The sequence below is a fragment of the Aureobasidium pullulans genome, assembly GCF_000721785.1.
Source record: "Aureobasidium pullulans EXF-150 unplaced genomic scaffold scaffold_3, whole genome shotgun sequence".
Classification (NCBI taxonomy): Eukaryota; Fungi; Ascomycota; class Dothideomycetes; order Dothideales; family Saccotheciaceae; genus Aureobasidium; species Aureobasidium pullulans.
Genome location: NW_021941023.1, coordinates 755,510 through 771,544, shown reverse-complemented (window position 1 = coordinate 771,544; position 16,035 = coordinate 755,510). Strand labels below are relative to the sequence as shown.

The following is a 16,035-nucleotide window of genomic DNA, read 5'->3' as shown; positions in this document are numbered from 1 at the left end:
CGGCTCATGTCGATTGTGCTATTCGCTGTTGTAGTGATCAAGACACATGAATATGCTTCTGTAAGCAGCTAACAATCACATGGCCATGACCATCATATATCGGAGATTCGCACATCTCCTCTAGTACCATGCTTCCTGGACCCCTATCCTCTTTCCCTGTCTCTTGCACTCTTCGCTCACACTGGCCGCTCTTTCTCTCCACGTTCTGTCCTTTTCCTCTATCCATCTCCTCTTCCATCAATGGCTCCTCTCTACCACTTCTGCTTTGCATACACTCTCCTGTTTACTGCTTGCGGCGTATCAACACGATCTCCTGCATCTAAACAGCATAAGTTCGATCGTTCCCCATAACGCTCAATCAAAGACTTTGTTTCCTCTTCCATCACTAGATCTTCAGCAAATAGAAACTCTCTTCCCTGTGCAAAACAGACAGGTAAAAACCAGAAGAGTTCCCCCTTCACATGTCTGCGAACTTTTGCACATTTTCCCAGCTTTTTTTTTCAAAGCTGTTGAGGATGTAGAATGGGTGAAACAATTTTTTTTGCTCTCAAATCGCTTTTTATTATAGATGTCAATCTTTTGTCTCTTTTTTGTGTTTTCCGAAAAGAAGCATTTGGTACTCTTGATCGTATCGTATCGTATATTACTCGACCCCTTCAGCTTGACACTCGCTAATTCGTACGATCAAACCGTGATTTTCAGAAAGGTAATGGTGTGAGAATATTTCAGTCAATGCTTACATCTCGAGCACGTCTATACCCTTGTGTCTCACCTTGATATGACTCCATGGATGATCCGAGTGTGGTGTTACTCTTGACTTTCAATTCGTTTGAAATGGCTATGTATATCGCTTTTTAATTGGAGGGCTACCATCAAATGGGGATTACTTGACAAATGGATTCGATCAACGTCTCGATCAGAAAGTTTGTCAGTTTAGCGTTCTCGATGAGTACTTGTCTTCGAATGGTCTAATTCACATGTCACAAAGCATACTCATGGATGGTAAGAAACTGGAGAGAGCAGCTTTTGGTAATTACAAAAAGACAAGGGCTTTCATTTCAAACTCGCTAGGGCGCCCAATGCTCGGACATTTGACTTGATTATCGTGAAGAAAAAGAACAGGGGTAGAAAAAGAGGATCCAAACGCTTCCCCTCTCGGACAACGTGAATACGAAATTAGAAGTTAGACGTTGCTATCAACATCTTACTCCTCAGCCTCGAGAGGAGCCTCCTCGTCGTACTCCTCCTCACCCTCGGAGATGGAGGCCTCCTGGTACTGCTGGTACTCGCTGACCAAATCGTTCATGTTGGACTCAGCCTCAGTGAACTCCATCTCGTCCATACCCTCACCAGTGTACCAATGCAAGAAAGCCTTGCGACGGAACATGGCAGAGAACTGGTCACCGACACGCTTGAACAGCTCCTGGATCGAGGTCGAGTTACCGACGAAGGTAGACGACATCTTGAGGCCACGGGGAGGAATGGAGCAGAGGGCGGTCTGAACGTTGTTGGGGATCCACTCGACGAAGTAGGCGGAGTTCTTGTTCTGGACGTTGCGCATCTGGTCCTCAACCTCCTTCATGGAGACCTTACCGCGGAAGATGGCAGAGCAGGTGAGGTAGCGGCCGTTACGGAAGTCGGTGGCGGCCATCATGTTCTTGGGATCGAAGATTTGCTGGGTGAGCTCGGGGACCGAGACAGCGCGGAAGGAGTGGGCGTTACGGCTGGTGAGGGGGGCGAAACCGACCATGAAGAAGTGGAGACGGGGGAAGGGAACCATGTTGACGGCGAGCTTGCGCAAGTCGGAGTTGAGCTGACCGGGGAAACGGAGCGAGACGGTGACACCGGACATGACGGCAGAGACGAGGTAGTTCAAGTCACCGTAAGAGGGGTTGTTGAGCTTGAGAGTGCTCATGCAGATGTCGTAGAGAGCCTGTGTAGGTTAGTCGAGATAGCGGTGTAGGAGAGTAGTAGGATCAAGACAAACCTGGTTGTCGATACAGAAGGTCTCGTCGGAGTTCTCGACCAGCTGGTGGACGGAGAGGGTAGCGTTGTAAGGCTCGACAACGGTGTCGGAGACCTTGGGCGAGGGCATGACGGAGAAAGTGGCCATCATACGGTCGGGGAACTCCTCACGGATCTTGGAGATCAGGAGCGTTCCCATACCGGCACCGGTACCACCACCAAGAGAGTGAGTGATCTGGAAACCCTGGAGGCAGTCACAGCTCTCGGCCTCACGACGGACAACGTCCAAGACCTGGTCGACCAACTCGGCACCCTCGGTGTAATGACCCTTGGCCCAGTTGTTGCCAGCACCGGACTGACCGAAGACGAAGTTGTCGGGACGGAAGAGCTGACCGAAGGGGCCGGCACGGACGGCGTCCATGGTGCCGGGCTCCAAGTCGACGAGGACGGCACGGGGGACATACTTGTTACCGGAGGCCTGCAGTGCGCATTAGTATGGAAGCGGCCAAGTACAGAGTGATGTATGGTCGCTGACCTCGTTGAAGTAGACGTTCATGCGCTCAAGCTGGAGATCCGAAGTACCGTTGTAGCTGTAGGCAGTCAGCGAGCTGTTATGGTGCTTGTTGATGCGCAGGTGGGAGCAACGTACACACCGGCACCGTCAAGGCCGTGCTCGCCGGAGATGGTCTGCCAGAAGGCGGCACCGACTTGGTTACCCTGTTCACATGTGTCAGACGCGTCGTTCTTGGTGTCAATTGAAGCTCATTTCAGGTAGGCATACGCATTGGCCGGTCTGGAGGTGGACCTGAGAGAGAAAGACGTTAGCAACAGAGCTCAGTTGTGCGCAAGCGACAGCAGGGTGTACACACAATCTCACGCATGGTGACTGTGATGGATGGGCGATGAAGAGGTCTGGAAGGTCGGGTGCGGTGGTCGAGGAGATTGTCGGTTGGCAATGGGCGTGAGAAGGGATTCAAGGGGAGGCGGTAGGCAGGAGCGAAAGCACGCTCCTGCTTGCAATTTCTCTTGGCGCCCAAACATCAACAAAACGGCATCGGCCGCCCACTCAGCCTTACGACTGCCGCGACCCTGACCTTTATTTCTTTACCGACAAGACCATCCACTTGATGTACACCAAACTTGTACTGCCATGACGCCCTTCACTGTCCCTGATTCTACCCATGGCAGTTGACATGATGTGTTCTTCTGGTGTACGTATCCGTCGTCCCGTTGCTCGAGGTGTCAATCATGTTTTAAGCTTTTCACGTTTGATTCCACTGTCCCAGACAGTCACACGCATTTCTATGTCATCTAGCATGACTATCTCTGATGCTCATCTTGCTTTGCGAACACACCTGCATGTGGGTTTCCAGGTCACGAGCCGTTAGCCATCATTCTGAAAGAGCAATATGCCCGTCTACAGATCACCAACATTGGACGAGCAGCCCCTTATCCCCTTCGTCACATTGGCAATGTAATCTATAAATTGACAGACCTTTTCAAATTGAACGCGACCTCATATATCTACTTTTGCCTTCTAATCTCGTCTCGCAATCTGGAGCACCAGAGCGTGTGCTAGCCAGAGTCCAGCTCATATCGATAGTCGGAGAGGACGGTTCATTCGAAAGCATTCCTCACCAGGACAACGGTGGTGCAGACCATTGCGCGCCACAAGCATCACCTCTCATCTGTCAGTTGGACGATGACAGGCTTTTTTCACAGGCCGCCTGAGTCTTTCAAGCAGATTTTGGACTGAATCGTCAGGTTCAGGGCATCTCAATCTCGTCATTGAGGATGATTACCTGACCGCACAGAGGGACGTGGATCGTAGTGCTTGAGCCACAAGCTTGGACCACATTCTCTGGTTGCTATTTACAAGTCCAAACAGTTTAAACCGCCATCGACGCCTATCATCTGTACTTTCGCTCCAGCATACCTCAGAACCTCCACGTTATACTCTCGTTTCTCGTTGCACTATTGATTTCTTAACGACTGTCTTTCTTCCTTACTATATCTCTTTTAATCACCCTGCGCTCGCCGTCAGTCTTTTCTCCTACAAGCTGACCCAAGAATATCCGATATCCCTGTCTTCTGGCCTCATCATGGCCCCCGAGAACAGCGACAAGCACATGAACGATCAACAACTGGGTCAGCACATTCATTTTTCTCCTCCCAAACCACCACACTCTCCAAAGAAACCCTCACCACTTAGACAATGCCAACGACTCTCCTCTGTACCCGACTATGAGAAGATCAACAACTTGAGCTTACACGACGATGATTCAGCAACTTATTTACAAGATCTCCGAAACAACCGCGTCGCGCGACTAAACGGTTCAAGACCGCCTCCGCCATCAAGAATTGCCAGCAAGCGTCAACAACAAAGACCAACATCAAGCGACGGCTCCGTTCCGACCACCGCAACTAACGATGCAGCTCCAATCACCACCCATACCCGTCACAAGAGCCTCGAATCGAACATCCGCAGCGATTTCACCGGCCGTCCTCTAGTCGCAAAACCTGGGCCTACAAATGTGGCCAAGCCATCACCCCTGGTAGTACAGCCAATAGAAGAAGCAATGGAAGAGTTGAATTTGGATGAGGAACAACGCATACACGAAGCGGCTCAGGATGAGGCTGCCGAACTAGTCTGGAAACATCGTACTGGCTATGACCCGGAGAAGGAACGCGCCTCTGCCTACACAAACCCTGATGTAGATCCCAAAGCTGCACGAAAGGACTATCGTTCACACCTCCGGAATACGAGCAAGGACAGAAATGAGATTCGTCCTCTATCCATCAGTCGACCAGTGATAAGTGATTCACCAATCTCCTCTCCCGAGAGACCCAGCACCAAGGCGCTGCCAGATGATCCCTTTGTCGAAGCTACACCTGTTTCTACACCACGAAGCACGCGCTCAAAAGGCAAAAGCTACGAAGGACTTGCGAACGCTGTGGCCAACGACGTCGCAGCTTCGAAGCGCCGAGTCAGCAGTGGGTCAAAACGACGACCCAGTGCAGATGTCAAGGCTGGTTTCATGGATCCGAACGACAAGATCTACGAAGAACCCGACGAACAGCTGAAAGAAGCAAGAGCTGCAGAAGCAGTCAAAGCGGCAGAGAAAGTCGAAGTCAAGGAAGAAGTCCCACGCCATGTTCGCAGAAACCCCTTTGCCAGGGTGAGAATGGCACAGGAGAAGTTTGAGAAGAAAGAATCTCCGTCCGGCTACTCTGTCAAGAAAAATGATGGGAAAGAATCCATCTCTGGATACACGGCGAAGAGACACGAGAAAATCGAGATTCAGAGAAATCCACCTTCCCAGTCTCGGAACGCCTTTTACACTGTCAACAATTCCGTCCCAGCTTCACCTAACCTTCCACCTCAAGACTCACCAGAGAAGACCCCGGAGGAAAGTCCGAAAGTCAAGGATGGCAAGGAAATACGCGGCGATGACATACGTTCCGCGACAGCCATGAAGCGCAAGGACAGAAGTCCAAATTTGCCTCAGCCAACCGCGGTGAGCGACAGCCCTGGCAGACCAATTGTCAGCTTCCAATCAGGCTGGAAGCCCAAAGAGATCCAACTGGTCGAAGAGAAATCGATACCTTTGCCAGAATGCTTGGCCGTAGGAAAGAATGCCCCTTCTGAGTCCGCCTTAAGTGGGAAGCAGAGACGATACTCATTGCCTCGTTCCCAGCAGGGTCCACCTTCCATTCCTGCAATTGTGTCGCCGGATGATTCGCCAACGAAGATGGCCAAGCAATCTGGCAGCACGCCTATAATCGCTAGGATGAGTGCGGACATCCCAATGATAGTAGTTCCGGACGATGGTTTCTCAAGCCCATCCAAGACACTTTCTGAAGAGCCTGATGTTCCTGCACTATGCTTGTCGCCGACAAAGTCAAAACCTCCGGTCTTCGTTATTGACGAATCGAGCAAGGACAAGGACCAGCACCAGCGACCACCGCCTCTCCAGCACCGTCCGCAGTCTTCACCACCAAAGTCGTCCTCGCCTTTTGCCAAACGCCCCCTGCCTACACCTGTGCCTTCATCAGCTCGCCCACTCCCCGTTCCTTCCAAGACCTCGCCATATCCAGTCGTGGCAAAACCGCACATGACTCCTTCCGTAAGACGAAACACGGCCTTGTGTGCCCATTGTGCATTGCCCATAGCAGGGCGCATCTTGAGTGCCGCAGGCGAGCGCTTCCACCCTTCATGTTTTAAGTGTCATGATTGTGGCATCAACCTCGAATGCGTCGCATTTTACCCCGAGCCAGACAAGAAGCGAGCCGAGCGCCTGGCTCGTATCCAACAGCGTCAGCAGGGCCTTGACGTTCAAGTACCTGTAGGTGTAACCGAGGAAGACGTGAGAAGACTGGAGGAACAAGACGGTGACGAGTCTCTGCGATTCTTCTGCGGACTCGACTTCCACGAATCTTTCAGCCCGCGCTGCAAGAGTTGTAAAACGCCCATTGAGGGCGAGGTAGTTGTCGCATGTGGAGCAGAATGGCATGTTGGCCACTTCTTCTGCGCACAGTGTGGTGATGTAAGTCTTGCCTACACCGTCTTTACTTCGAGGGCAGAGAGCTGACACTAAATAGCCTTTCGATTCAACTACACCTTTCGTGGAAAAGGAGGGATACGCATGGTGTGTGGGCTGCCATACCAACAGATACAGCGCCAAATGCCGCAAGTGCAAACGTCCTGTCACCGAGATTGTTGTCAAGGCTCTGGGCGCCGACTGGCATGCTGACTGCTTCTGCTGCACTGTAAGTCAAAATTTCAGGCTAATGGAAAATCCCGACTAATAGTATCATAGGAATGTGGTGATGGCTTTGACGATGGTAGATACTTCCTAAGGGGCCACAATCAAGATCCCGTGTGTGTAAGATGTGAAGAGCGGAGACTCAAGGCCTATTAGTAGGGGAGAGGTTCTGAACGAAATGACTACGAAACTTACTGCATTTTCTTGGAAGGTTTTGATAGCGTTCATGTTGGATGGCGTCGTTTATGGGGTGGAGTTGGGTTGGGTTTAGATTTTGGCGCAAGCATCGAGATAGACGTTTACTTCGAGTACAAATGTCAAGGTTTACATCACAGCACTCGTCTGCAGCTCCATATGGGTGTTGAACGTCCATCGAAATGCATAGTTTCAACCGCACGTACTATATTGCATCACATTCATCGAAAATAAAGAATGCCAGCTTTCGATGGAGAGACTCAGGCAAAGTGCTCTGCAGTTGCTCTTGGGCGCTCTAGCGAGTCATCAAAACGGCGTCTCCTTCCAGTTGCATTGAACAGGAAGGACTTCACAGGGAGAGTGGTGTTTGTGTTTGAGAGTCGAGAAGCATTGAGTTTATCTTGAAGAAGGGAGCCTCAAACAAACGGCCGCGGAACGGTGGAACCCTATCCTGATGCTCTGGGTGGACCCCTTTGAGTTGTCGTCCGTGCTGATCCACGCTGCTCCTTCATCATCCCTGAGCCGAGCGATATTGATGTGCTTGGTCTGTACGCAAATGATAATTAATAGCGGTGTATGAACGCATCCTCGGGACTTTACGTGCTGAGCCGACCGTCCTGTCCTTTTTCCTTCTCCTGCAGCTCTCTGGCATCAAGACAGCAGGCATTTGTCAAGTTTGAGCCGATCTTAGCCTAGTAATTTCCCTTACGCCAAAGCATCCAACTAAAATAAGTCGGGGTTCACGGAGTAGAGCACCGCACACAGGACACTGCATTCGCTCAGTATCCAGTCAAGGAGCATCGACTGCACTTGAGCGAGTATACATCGCTCATTGCTGTCTGGTGCCGCAGAAGGTTGTTATTGACATGCAAGGAAGCTTGCCATTGACAGCGCGATGGAGGTGCTGACATGTGCATAGGTCGAAACGACACGGCTACTTCTCCTGCAACCACCTTCGCTACTCCCGCCGCCAGCCCTTATCGTCGCAGCAGGTCTGAACATGGTCTTTCTGCTCTAGTGGGCTCTCCATCAAGACAGACGCGGACCGCTCCCCAAGGGCATCGGTCGAGACGGTCCCTCAGCCCTGAGCCTTCAGCTCTTGCTCCTCAGCTTGTCTTCGAGACTCCCTCATCTGGCTCGCATCGCTCTGTGCGTGAAGAGATTCTTTCCACCACCGACGCTCCGTCTGTCTATTACACTGCTAGTTGGGGCTCGCCGTACCAGCGTCCCACTCAGGATCCCACCGTGCCCAGCGTCGAGAGCACTCCGGTCGCTTCGCAGAGACAGACCACAAGCGAGAGTCCCTCTCCAAGCATATCATTCGGCCTCGAACATCTCGTTCCATCCAGAGTCGCTGTTCAAGGACGCGACTTTAGCCCTTCCTTTGGTCTCGACCATTTGTTACCGTCCCGCATACCTATTCAGCATCACATAGCTAGCCCTGTCACGACAGAAAGATTGGCCCTTCAGGAAGATACTACACAAACAGTTGCGCAAAGGCCGTCTCGTCATACTATTACACGTCGCCTGACTGAGGATTGGGTGCATCAGTATACGACTGGCAAGTGGCGCTCAGAAAGAGGAAACTGGTTGAGCGACGATTCTGGTGGTAGTAACTCGGGTTCCGACGAAGAGGAGGAGTTCAAGACACCCATACCTTTCACTTGGTTTTCTGGCCGACACCGTCGTAAGAACACTTCTGCAAGTCCTTTCTTTGAGAGACAGCAAAGACCAGTATCCCACGATTCTTTCAGAAGAGGTCACAAATCTAGAGAGAGCAATTTGACTCTGAAGCAGGAAGATTTTTGGCAATTTACTCGCCAGCTAGACGAACCTGATATGTCGCTGTTTACCTCTAAATGGGCTTCGCCCTCAAAGGAGAAGCCTCTACCTCCGCCGCCTGTCCCATCAGACGATACTAAATCTGTTGGACACAGCCCTCAGAAGAATGGTCAATTACCGCCATTGCCTTCACCACCGAACTCAGACTCCCAACGCCCGACACCGCCACCGCGACCGAGGACCAAGTTGGCTTGGAGAGGAAAGGCTTGTTGGATTGCTCTGCCATCTATGGCCCCCGAAGCCTGCGGAGGTAACAAGCCGCTAAGCCCAGCTCAAACACAATCGCGATTAAAACAATTTGAAGAGGCCGGCTACAATGTGGATGGCTTCGATCTACAACCATGGGCATATCACGACTCGATCGTATCTCAGAGCAGCGGTCAATACCCGGACGATTCAGATGACGTTATAAAGCGCCAGCAAAAAGATTACAAAGTCTTCGTACCCAACCCACAGACCTGGAAGTCATATGTTGACGATCTGATGGAGCAAAAACTGCGTGCATTGGGTGTAAGTCTGGGTGACGATCTTGCTCCTGCTCAACCTCCACCAATGTCTCGTCAATCTTCTGGTCATTATCAATCTGTTTCGCCCAATATGATGCACGCTACCATGGCTGGAGGATCTCATCGTTCCACGCCTTCGCTAGCCCATTTCCCCACCCCTGGGCACTCTTACTCAGCATCTGTCGCTTCGCCTCTCTCCATGCCTGGCGATCCCAGAGGACACGCACATAGACACTCTGTATTCGGCATGCCAGGAATGCCATTTGGATTCCCCAATCAGCAGAACCAACCCAATGGCTTGCCTGCATTCTCTCCTTCGACAAACTTCAACATGAACGCACTTCCTAGAGGAGGGTCACCCGCGCTTGAGAGACTGAAGAGCGAAGGGCCCCCAGCAAAATCTCCCATCTCACCGTATGGTATGCCATCTCCATTTGCCCGAAGCCCGCAGCCACAGCCCGGCGACTGGCCTGGGCAGGCTCATCTCAGGCATCAATCTGTATACTCGAGCTTCTCACCTCAACCTCAAGCTCAGAGGAGCATCACCCCAACTCTCACTCCTGGTGCCGCAATGCGCCCAATTCCATCTTTGGCCGAAGTTCCTGAAGACGAAGAAGAGCCCATGCAAGATTACTTTGCGGGTGCCACACCACGACGCCAAACGCGCAAGGAAGTCGAGCTTGCCCATCCCAGCCCGCGACACAATCGGAACATCAGCGATGCTCTTGAAAGAGAGATCCAGGGATCCGACTACCATCTGGAAAAAGCTTTCGAACGCCAGCTCCAAGACGACGAAGATGAAGCGAATAATAGTTTTGTTAGCCAAAATTCTAGTGGCAGTGCTTATGTGCCTCCTGGCAAGCGAAATGCTCTCGGTCCTGGAATGAATGGTTTCGCTGGCCGCAAAGATTCACCCAGCTTTACCAATGGCCAAATCAAATCCAATGTTGGGATGCCCGCAAACGGCAATCTTGCAAACGCTGGTTTGGCCGGCGCTCTGCAGAACAAAGCTACCAACAAGGTCAAGGGGCATGTGTCGAGGCTCAGTGTTGCAGCGCCCGAGTTCAAGTTCCAACCAGGCTCTTCGTTCCAGCCCACTTTGCCTAGCCTTCCAGGTCTATCGAACTTTGGTCCTCCCATCCAGAACCATGCTGGAAACCAGTCTAATGGGGAAATGGATGTTGCAGCCAACGCTTTCCAACCATCAGCATTCGGCATCATGCCATCGTCTGACTTCAACTTCGCCTCGTCGTTCCCCTTCAACCCTGTCGTGCCTGCTCAACATCCTGTTGTATACCATGCTCCCATTCAGCCTGCTGCTCCAAGCATCTTTGGCGATGTAACCATCCCGGATGCGACACAGCCAGCAAGAAGATCAAAGGCTGTGGTCATTACCCAACCCAAATCTTCACCTGTAAAGGAGGAGCCTGAGGCAGAAGATGAGGATGGCCGCGTGGCCCAGAGCGAAGAACGACAAAAAAGGGCCCGCGTTGCTCAGAATGATGGTGATGATGTGCCTCTCTTTGCAGAGCGCCCTTCATCCTCTGCTCGAACAGTCGTTGAAGAGACATCCGTTCCACAGAAGGAGACCGCTTTCGTCCCTCCCGAACCACCACAAACCAATGGGGCTGGAAGCGCAACTTCTGTTGAGACTATTGAGCCTGCAGTTACCCAGAAGCATAATGCTAAAACTTCTGCCAACATTGCATCAACGCAAGACTTCGAGACGTTGGCTAAACTTCCTACTGAACAGAACGAGCAAGGTCATAAGAAAAATTCGAGCTCTCTCTCTGCGCTTGCCAAACCTTTCGAGTTCAAGCCGCAAGGATCGATGTCAAGCAACCAACCACTCGAGTCTCTTCTCCGTAGTCCGGATCCGAACAAGACGAAGCCTGACTTCAGCCCTTCGCGCGTCTTCTCGCGTACCTCAGAAAAGACACAAGCATCTGTAGAAGATCTTGATTATGCTCCTTCGCCAGAACCTCAAAAGCATGCACCTTATCCTACCGATGATAACGAAGAAGCTCGATTCCCCGAGCCAACCTTTGACGAGATTGATGCTGTCATGCAACAGCTCAACGATGACGATGAATTCGACCAGATCCAGCAGGAATTTGCCTCCGAGGTTGCAAGCCCTGATGCAAGTGTCATCCATCACAGCCCGAGACGTGATGATCGCGATCGCTCAATTTCTCCCCTCCCAGCGCTTTCGAGAGAGCAAGTTAAGATTCGTCCTGCTCGTATCAATCGCCTCAACCGTGGTGAGGATGTGCCCTTGAGCGAGTGGTCTGATGACCTCTCTGTCGATGAGGCAAGCAAGCTGCGCACACGTAGTAACTTCTTTGACGACAGAGTTGACCAGATTGTCGGCGGCGTGATTGACCATCGTTTGGCGCCTCTTGAGAAGAGCCTGCAGATGATCCACCGCGCAGTAAGCACTATCATGACTCGCGAGTCACGACCATCGACAAACCGTGCTCTCTCTGTAGATGAAAGCGATGCTGATGACGAGGATGAAACACTTGATGACAGACAGAACTTCCGCTCACTGTCGCGTGCACAGGAAAGGAAGGCAAGCCAGATCAAGGCTGCTGTGCTCGAAGCTTTGGCATCTCAAAAGGCAAACGGCTCTCATTTCTCATATGCATCCGAGATTCACAATGCACTCATGGATATGAACACCACCATCGCTCGCATCGCATCGGCAAACCTCGACATTGACGATGTCAAGCATGTTGTAGACGAGTCATTGCATCGTATGGGCCAAAATTTGAGTCCTACCGCACCCGCAGAAGATCCAGAGGTCACTCATAGGCACAGACGGGAGGTTTCTGAGCTTAACAATAGACTGAACAAGACTTTGGCCGACGCACTCGAAGAAGCGAACCAACGTCGCACGATTGAAGAGCGTGAGGCTGACACACGTCGCCTACTTCGCCTTGCTGAAGAGGAGCTCTCTCTTCTTCGCAAGACTGTGGGCGACAAGGAGCAGCGTATTCATTCACTGGAGAATCAGCGTGAAGAACTCGAGATCCGCGTCGATGCTGCTGAAGTTATTCAAGCGCGTGATCGGAAGCAGCTGTCAGACCTCGAAGCGGAAAACTCTGCACTTGAGTCTACCCTCGAAGAATACCGTCTCTCCAGCACCAAATGGAGAAACGAGGTTGACGATGTCGCTGGCGAAAATGAAGGCCTCAAAGCAGGTGCCCTTGATCTCAAGGCTCAGCTTGAGTTATCTCGCGATGCAAACGGAATGGCTCAGCAGCAAGTTGAGAATGCAGCCATTGAGAACGCAGCTCTCAAGACCAGCATTGCTGAGCTTTTGGTCCAGCTAGATGAGTCTAACGCGATCGGCAAACAAGCACGCCAGGCTGCTGACGACGCAGCAATTGAGGCCACGGCCATCAAGGCTAGTGCGGCAGAACTCATGGTCCAGCTGGAAGAATCTCATGCCTCTATGAAGCACGAAAAGCAGATCGCTGATGATTATGCACTGGAAAATACCGCCCTAAAAGCCAGCGTGACCAGCTTAGTTGCCGAACTTGAGGAGGCTCGTTTGTCTACCAAGAAGTGGAAGCAAGAGGCCGAAGTCGCTGCCCGTGACAACATGAATCTCCAGGATAACATGTCTGACCTAAAGAACCAGATTGCAGACGGCCTCAACATCCGTGAGAACATGCGTAGCAAGCTTGATAAGATCCACCACGGTATGATATCAGCTGCTGAGCAATTGGCCAACGAGAAGGCAATCTGGCAGAACCGCAATGAAGAGCTTCAAAAGAGATATGTTGTCCTGCAAGCACGTCTTGAAGGCGAAGTCAGCATCAGACGCAGTATGGAAGAAGAAGTGCAGAGCTTGCGCACTCAGCTGCATGAGGCAGTCACCACCAAGATTCAGCTCGAACAGATGCAAAGATCTACCACACTTCACGAGGAGACTTTGAGAACTCTCAGAGAGAATCTCACTGCAGAGCAGACACTGAGCGCTCGCTTGCAGCGTGATCTCCACGAAGCCAGAGAGTCTGGACGAGCCGAAGTCCAACGCACTCAGATGATTATGCAGTCCAGTATCGAGGCTGCTGAGAGTCAAGCCAACATCATCCGTGCCAGCTTGGAACACGAGATCATGCTCGCCAAGAATGAGATCGACAACATCAAGATGGTATCGGATGCTGCTCGGGAGAGACACGAGCGTTCGCTCGAGCAGGAGGCTGACCTCAGACGTGATGCTCTTCGCAAGGTCAACGAGACCAGTAGTTCTGCCTTGAACGACTTGCGTGAGAAGCATGCAGAAGAGATTCGATACCTCAAGTCGCAGTATGAGAGAAGCGTCGCCAATGCCTACGAGGACAAGCAGCGCTCAGCAGTACACTTCAATGACCGTCTTGAGCTGTCAAACGATCAAGTCCTACATTTGCGCGACAAGGTTGCTCATTTGGAGGAACGTTTGGTAGTGACTAAGTCTGCCGCGCAAGCGGCTGTTTCTGCTGCCCAGGCCGCAAAATCTACTCCGGCAACCACTCCCATGCCCACCTCCATCTCGCGTGAGGAGCCTGGTAAGGTTTCCCCTCAAGCTCTCCGTGAGTCTATATTGGTCCTGCAAGAGCAGCTCCAAGAACGCGAGACTCGCATCGAACGCCTGCAGAGCGAGCTTTCGAACGTGGACACCACGGCACCTTCCAAGCTCAAGGAGAAGGAGGTCGAAATTTCCTGGTTGCGCGAACTCTTGTCTGTCCGTAACGAAGACCTCAACCAGTTGATCGACACATTGTCAAAGTCCGACTACGACAGAGATGCAGTCCGCGACTTCGCCATTCGCATCCGCGCCAATCTTCAAATGGAGCAGCAAGAGAAAGAGCGACTCATCAATGCCGGCCCCTCTTTGACCGGTCAAGCATTGGCCAACCTGACCAACTTTGCTTCTCCCAAAGCAGTGTCTTTGGCCGCAGCATTCGGCAACTGGCGCAAGAGTAGAGAGACCTCGCGTCCTGCTTCTGCCCCCAAAGCTCCTGTAAGGGCTACCGCTAGATCATCTGCTGCTGCTGCTGCCCGTCTAGCCAATGGTCGCACACAAACACCTTCGAAGCCATCGCCTCTTCCCTCGCCTTCAATCTTGTCTGGCCTCATGACTCCTCCTGCCACAAGCCTTCGCCGCACACCGAGCCCTGCTGAAGGATCAGATGGATCTCAACGTTCGGGCCTCAACTACTCTCGTGATGCCCAGCAGACCAACGGAGAAACCAAGATGAGCTACTTTGACACAAAGACTGATGAGCAGGGTCAAGAAAGTCCCATGGTGTTCAGACGCCAGAGTTATGATGAAGACGCCCAACTTGGTGACGTGGATACTGGTATCGGAGCACATGAGGAGGAGGAAGAACAAGGCGCCACGGCTCCGGAAGATGTTGCACAGGGTCCTCGCGATCAAACACCCGAGGAACTAGTTGGCAGAAGTCTTGCTGATGAGCTTGAGGCCATGTAAGTTGTGATTTACTAAAGATTGCGATCTGAAAAGTACAAATGATGTTGAAGAGAAGGATCATTTCGGAAACGACCATTTCGGAAAGCACAATTTCCTATGTTACTTACCTGCCTGTTTTGTTTTACACTGTTTCAAAAATTGTCATAGCATAGTTGGTTTTTCCAGTTCACACTCCCTTGTCATCTGTTTGCATTTGTTTCTTGGGCGCGATATACCCAACCCACCGCAGATATAGCGATTTGCGTTGTTGTTGTTTACTCTGCTATACCTTGTACCGGCCTGGAAAGAAATTTGTCCTTGCTATTTCCATCTCTTCTCACTTATACATATAACCAAAAATAGTCGTTGTACATATAGTCTCTTTACCTCGAATCACAGTACCAGTCTCACTTGGCAGCACAGTGTCTTGAAAAGCGCAATTTCTTTGAGAAGTCTGATTTTCGTATTTGATCCATGGTCATTAGCTCCTCCAAGCCAACCCTTGGTGTTTCCCATCTTCAAATGTCTTCTCTCTTTTTCGCCTTCTCCTGTGATTCCAAATAGGGAGATTCTGATCGCAATATAACGCCGCGCTTGTAGAAATGATGTTTCTGACCTGGAGGATGAACGCCGGAAGGGGTGGGTATGGATGGACTATGTGGTCGTGTTGACCTGTGTGGGCGAACAAGGGCGGAATGCGCGGATAGAGACGTGCACTTCAAAGATACCGTGCATGCATGTTGCCGTGAAATGCCGCTGGAAGAGTCGCGTAAAGGTCGTGCGCAAGAAGAGATTTCGTAGCAGAGGTTAATGGATGATTTAGCGGGCCTCGAACTGGATCATGCTGTGAAGAAGTCAGAAGGAGAGCAGGGAGTCTATAGTGAACTGGATCATACCGGTTGGTGCGCTGCTTGTACAGGACACGGTAACCGCACTCCTTGCAACGGATGGGGTCGCCGCGCTTGAGTGAGACTTCGGCATCGCAGTCACCGCAGGAGTACTTGACGCTGCGGTTGGTGTCCTCGAAGGTGTTTTGGTTGGTAATCTGGAAGCCATTGTTGTTATTGCCTTGGGGTTGCGACATGATTGCGGATGTGTGTATGTGATGGAAGGGTTGTGTCGGTGATGATGGAGTTTACGGATGGTGATCGCAAAGAAAGATTGAAGATGCGCGATAGGAAGGTCTTGGCAGGGCCCCGGCGGCGGAGAAGCTCGCGGCGACAACGGGACTCGCGTGCCAATTGCGTCGTTGGTTTGCTGACCAACTCGAGGATTTATTTTCCCTATCGCTGTTTCCCTT

General features: G+C 51.5%; 4 protein-coding genes across 4 annotated transcripts; 2 read left to right on the top strand and 2 right to left on the bottom strand.

The window, feature by feature from the left end:
- Window positions 1-1,024: 1,024 nt before the first annotated feature.
- Window positions 1,025-2,898, bottom strand: M438DRAFT_342813 (beta tubulin). Its single transcript, XM_029904852.1, has 6 exons — window positions 2,835-2,898; window positions 2,747-2,770; window positions 2,615-2,682; window positions 2,501-2,555; window positions 1,988-2,443; window positions 1,025-1,933 (listed from the first exon to the last, which is right to left on the bottom strand). The coding sequence occupies exons 1-6, from the start codon at window positions 2,844-2,846 to the stop codon at window positions 1,205-1,207; spliced, it is 1,344 nt and encodes a 447-aa protein (XP_029763866.1). The 5' UTR covers window positions 2,847-2,898; the 3' UTR covers window positions 1,025-1,204.
- A 1,132-nt stretch (window positions 2,899-4,030) lies between these two features.
- On the top strand, window positions 4,031-7,069 carry M438DRAFT_342812 (uncharacterized protein). The gene is made up of 3 exons (XM_029904851.1): window positions 4,031-6,512; window positions 6,568-6,735; window positions 6,786-7,069. The coding sequence occupies exons 1-3, from the start codon at window positions 4,068-4,070 to the stop codon at window positions 6,885-6,887; spliced, it is 2,715 nt and encodes a 904-aa protein (XP_029763865.1). The 5' UTR covers window positions 4,031-4,067; the 3' UTR covers window positions 6,888-7,069.
- A 766-nt stretch (window positions 7,070-7,835) lies between these two features.
- Window positions 7,836-14,756, top strand: M438DRAFT_352468 (uncharacterized protein; the record flags this gene model as incomplete). The annotated part of the gene is made up of 1 exon (XM_029906791.1): window positions 7,836-14,756. The coding sequence occupies one exon, from the start codon at window positions 7,836-7,838 to the stop codon at window positions 14,754-14,756; it is 6,921 nt and encodes a 2,306-aa protein (XP_029763864.1).
- A 798-nt stretch (window positions 14,757-15,554) lies between these two features.
- M438DRAFT_332162 (uncharacterized protein) lies at window positions 15,555-15,819 on the bottom strand (the record flags this gene model as incomplete). Its single annotated transcript, XM_029903471.1, has 2 exons — window positions 15,555-15,579; window positions 15,632-15,819. The coding sequence occupies 2 exons, from the start codon at window positions 15,817-15,819 to the stop codon at window positions 15,555-15,557; spliced, it is 213 nt and encodes a 70-aa protein (XP_029763863.1).
- Window positions 15,820-16,035: the final 216 nt, after the last annotated feature.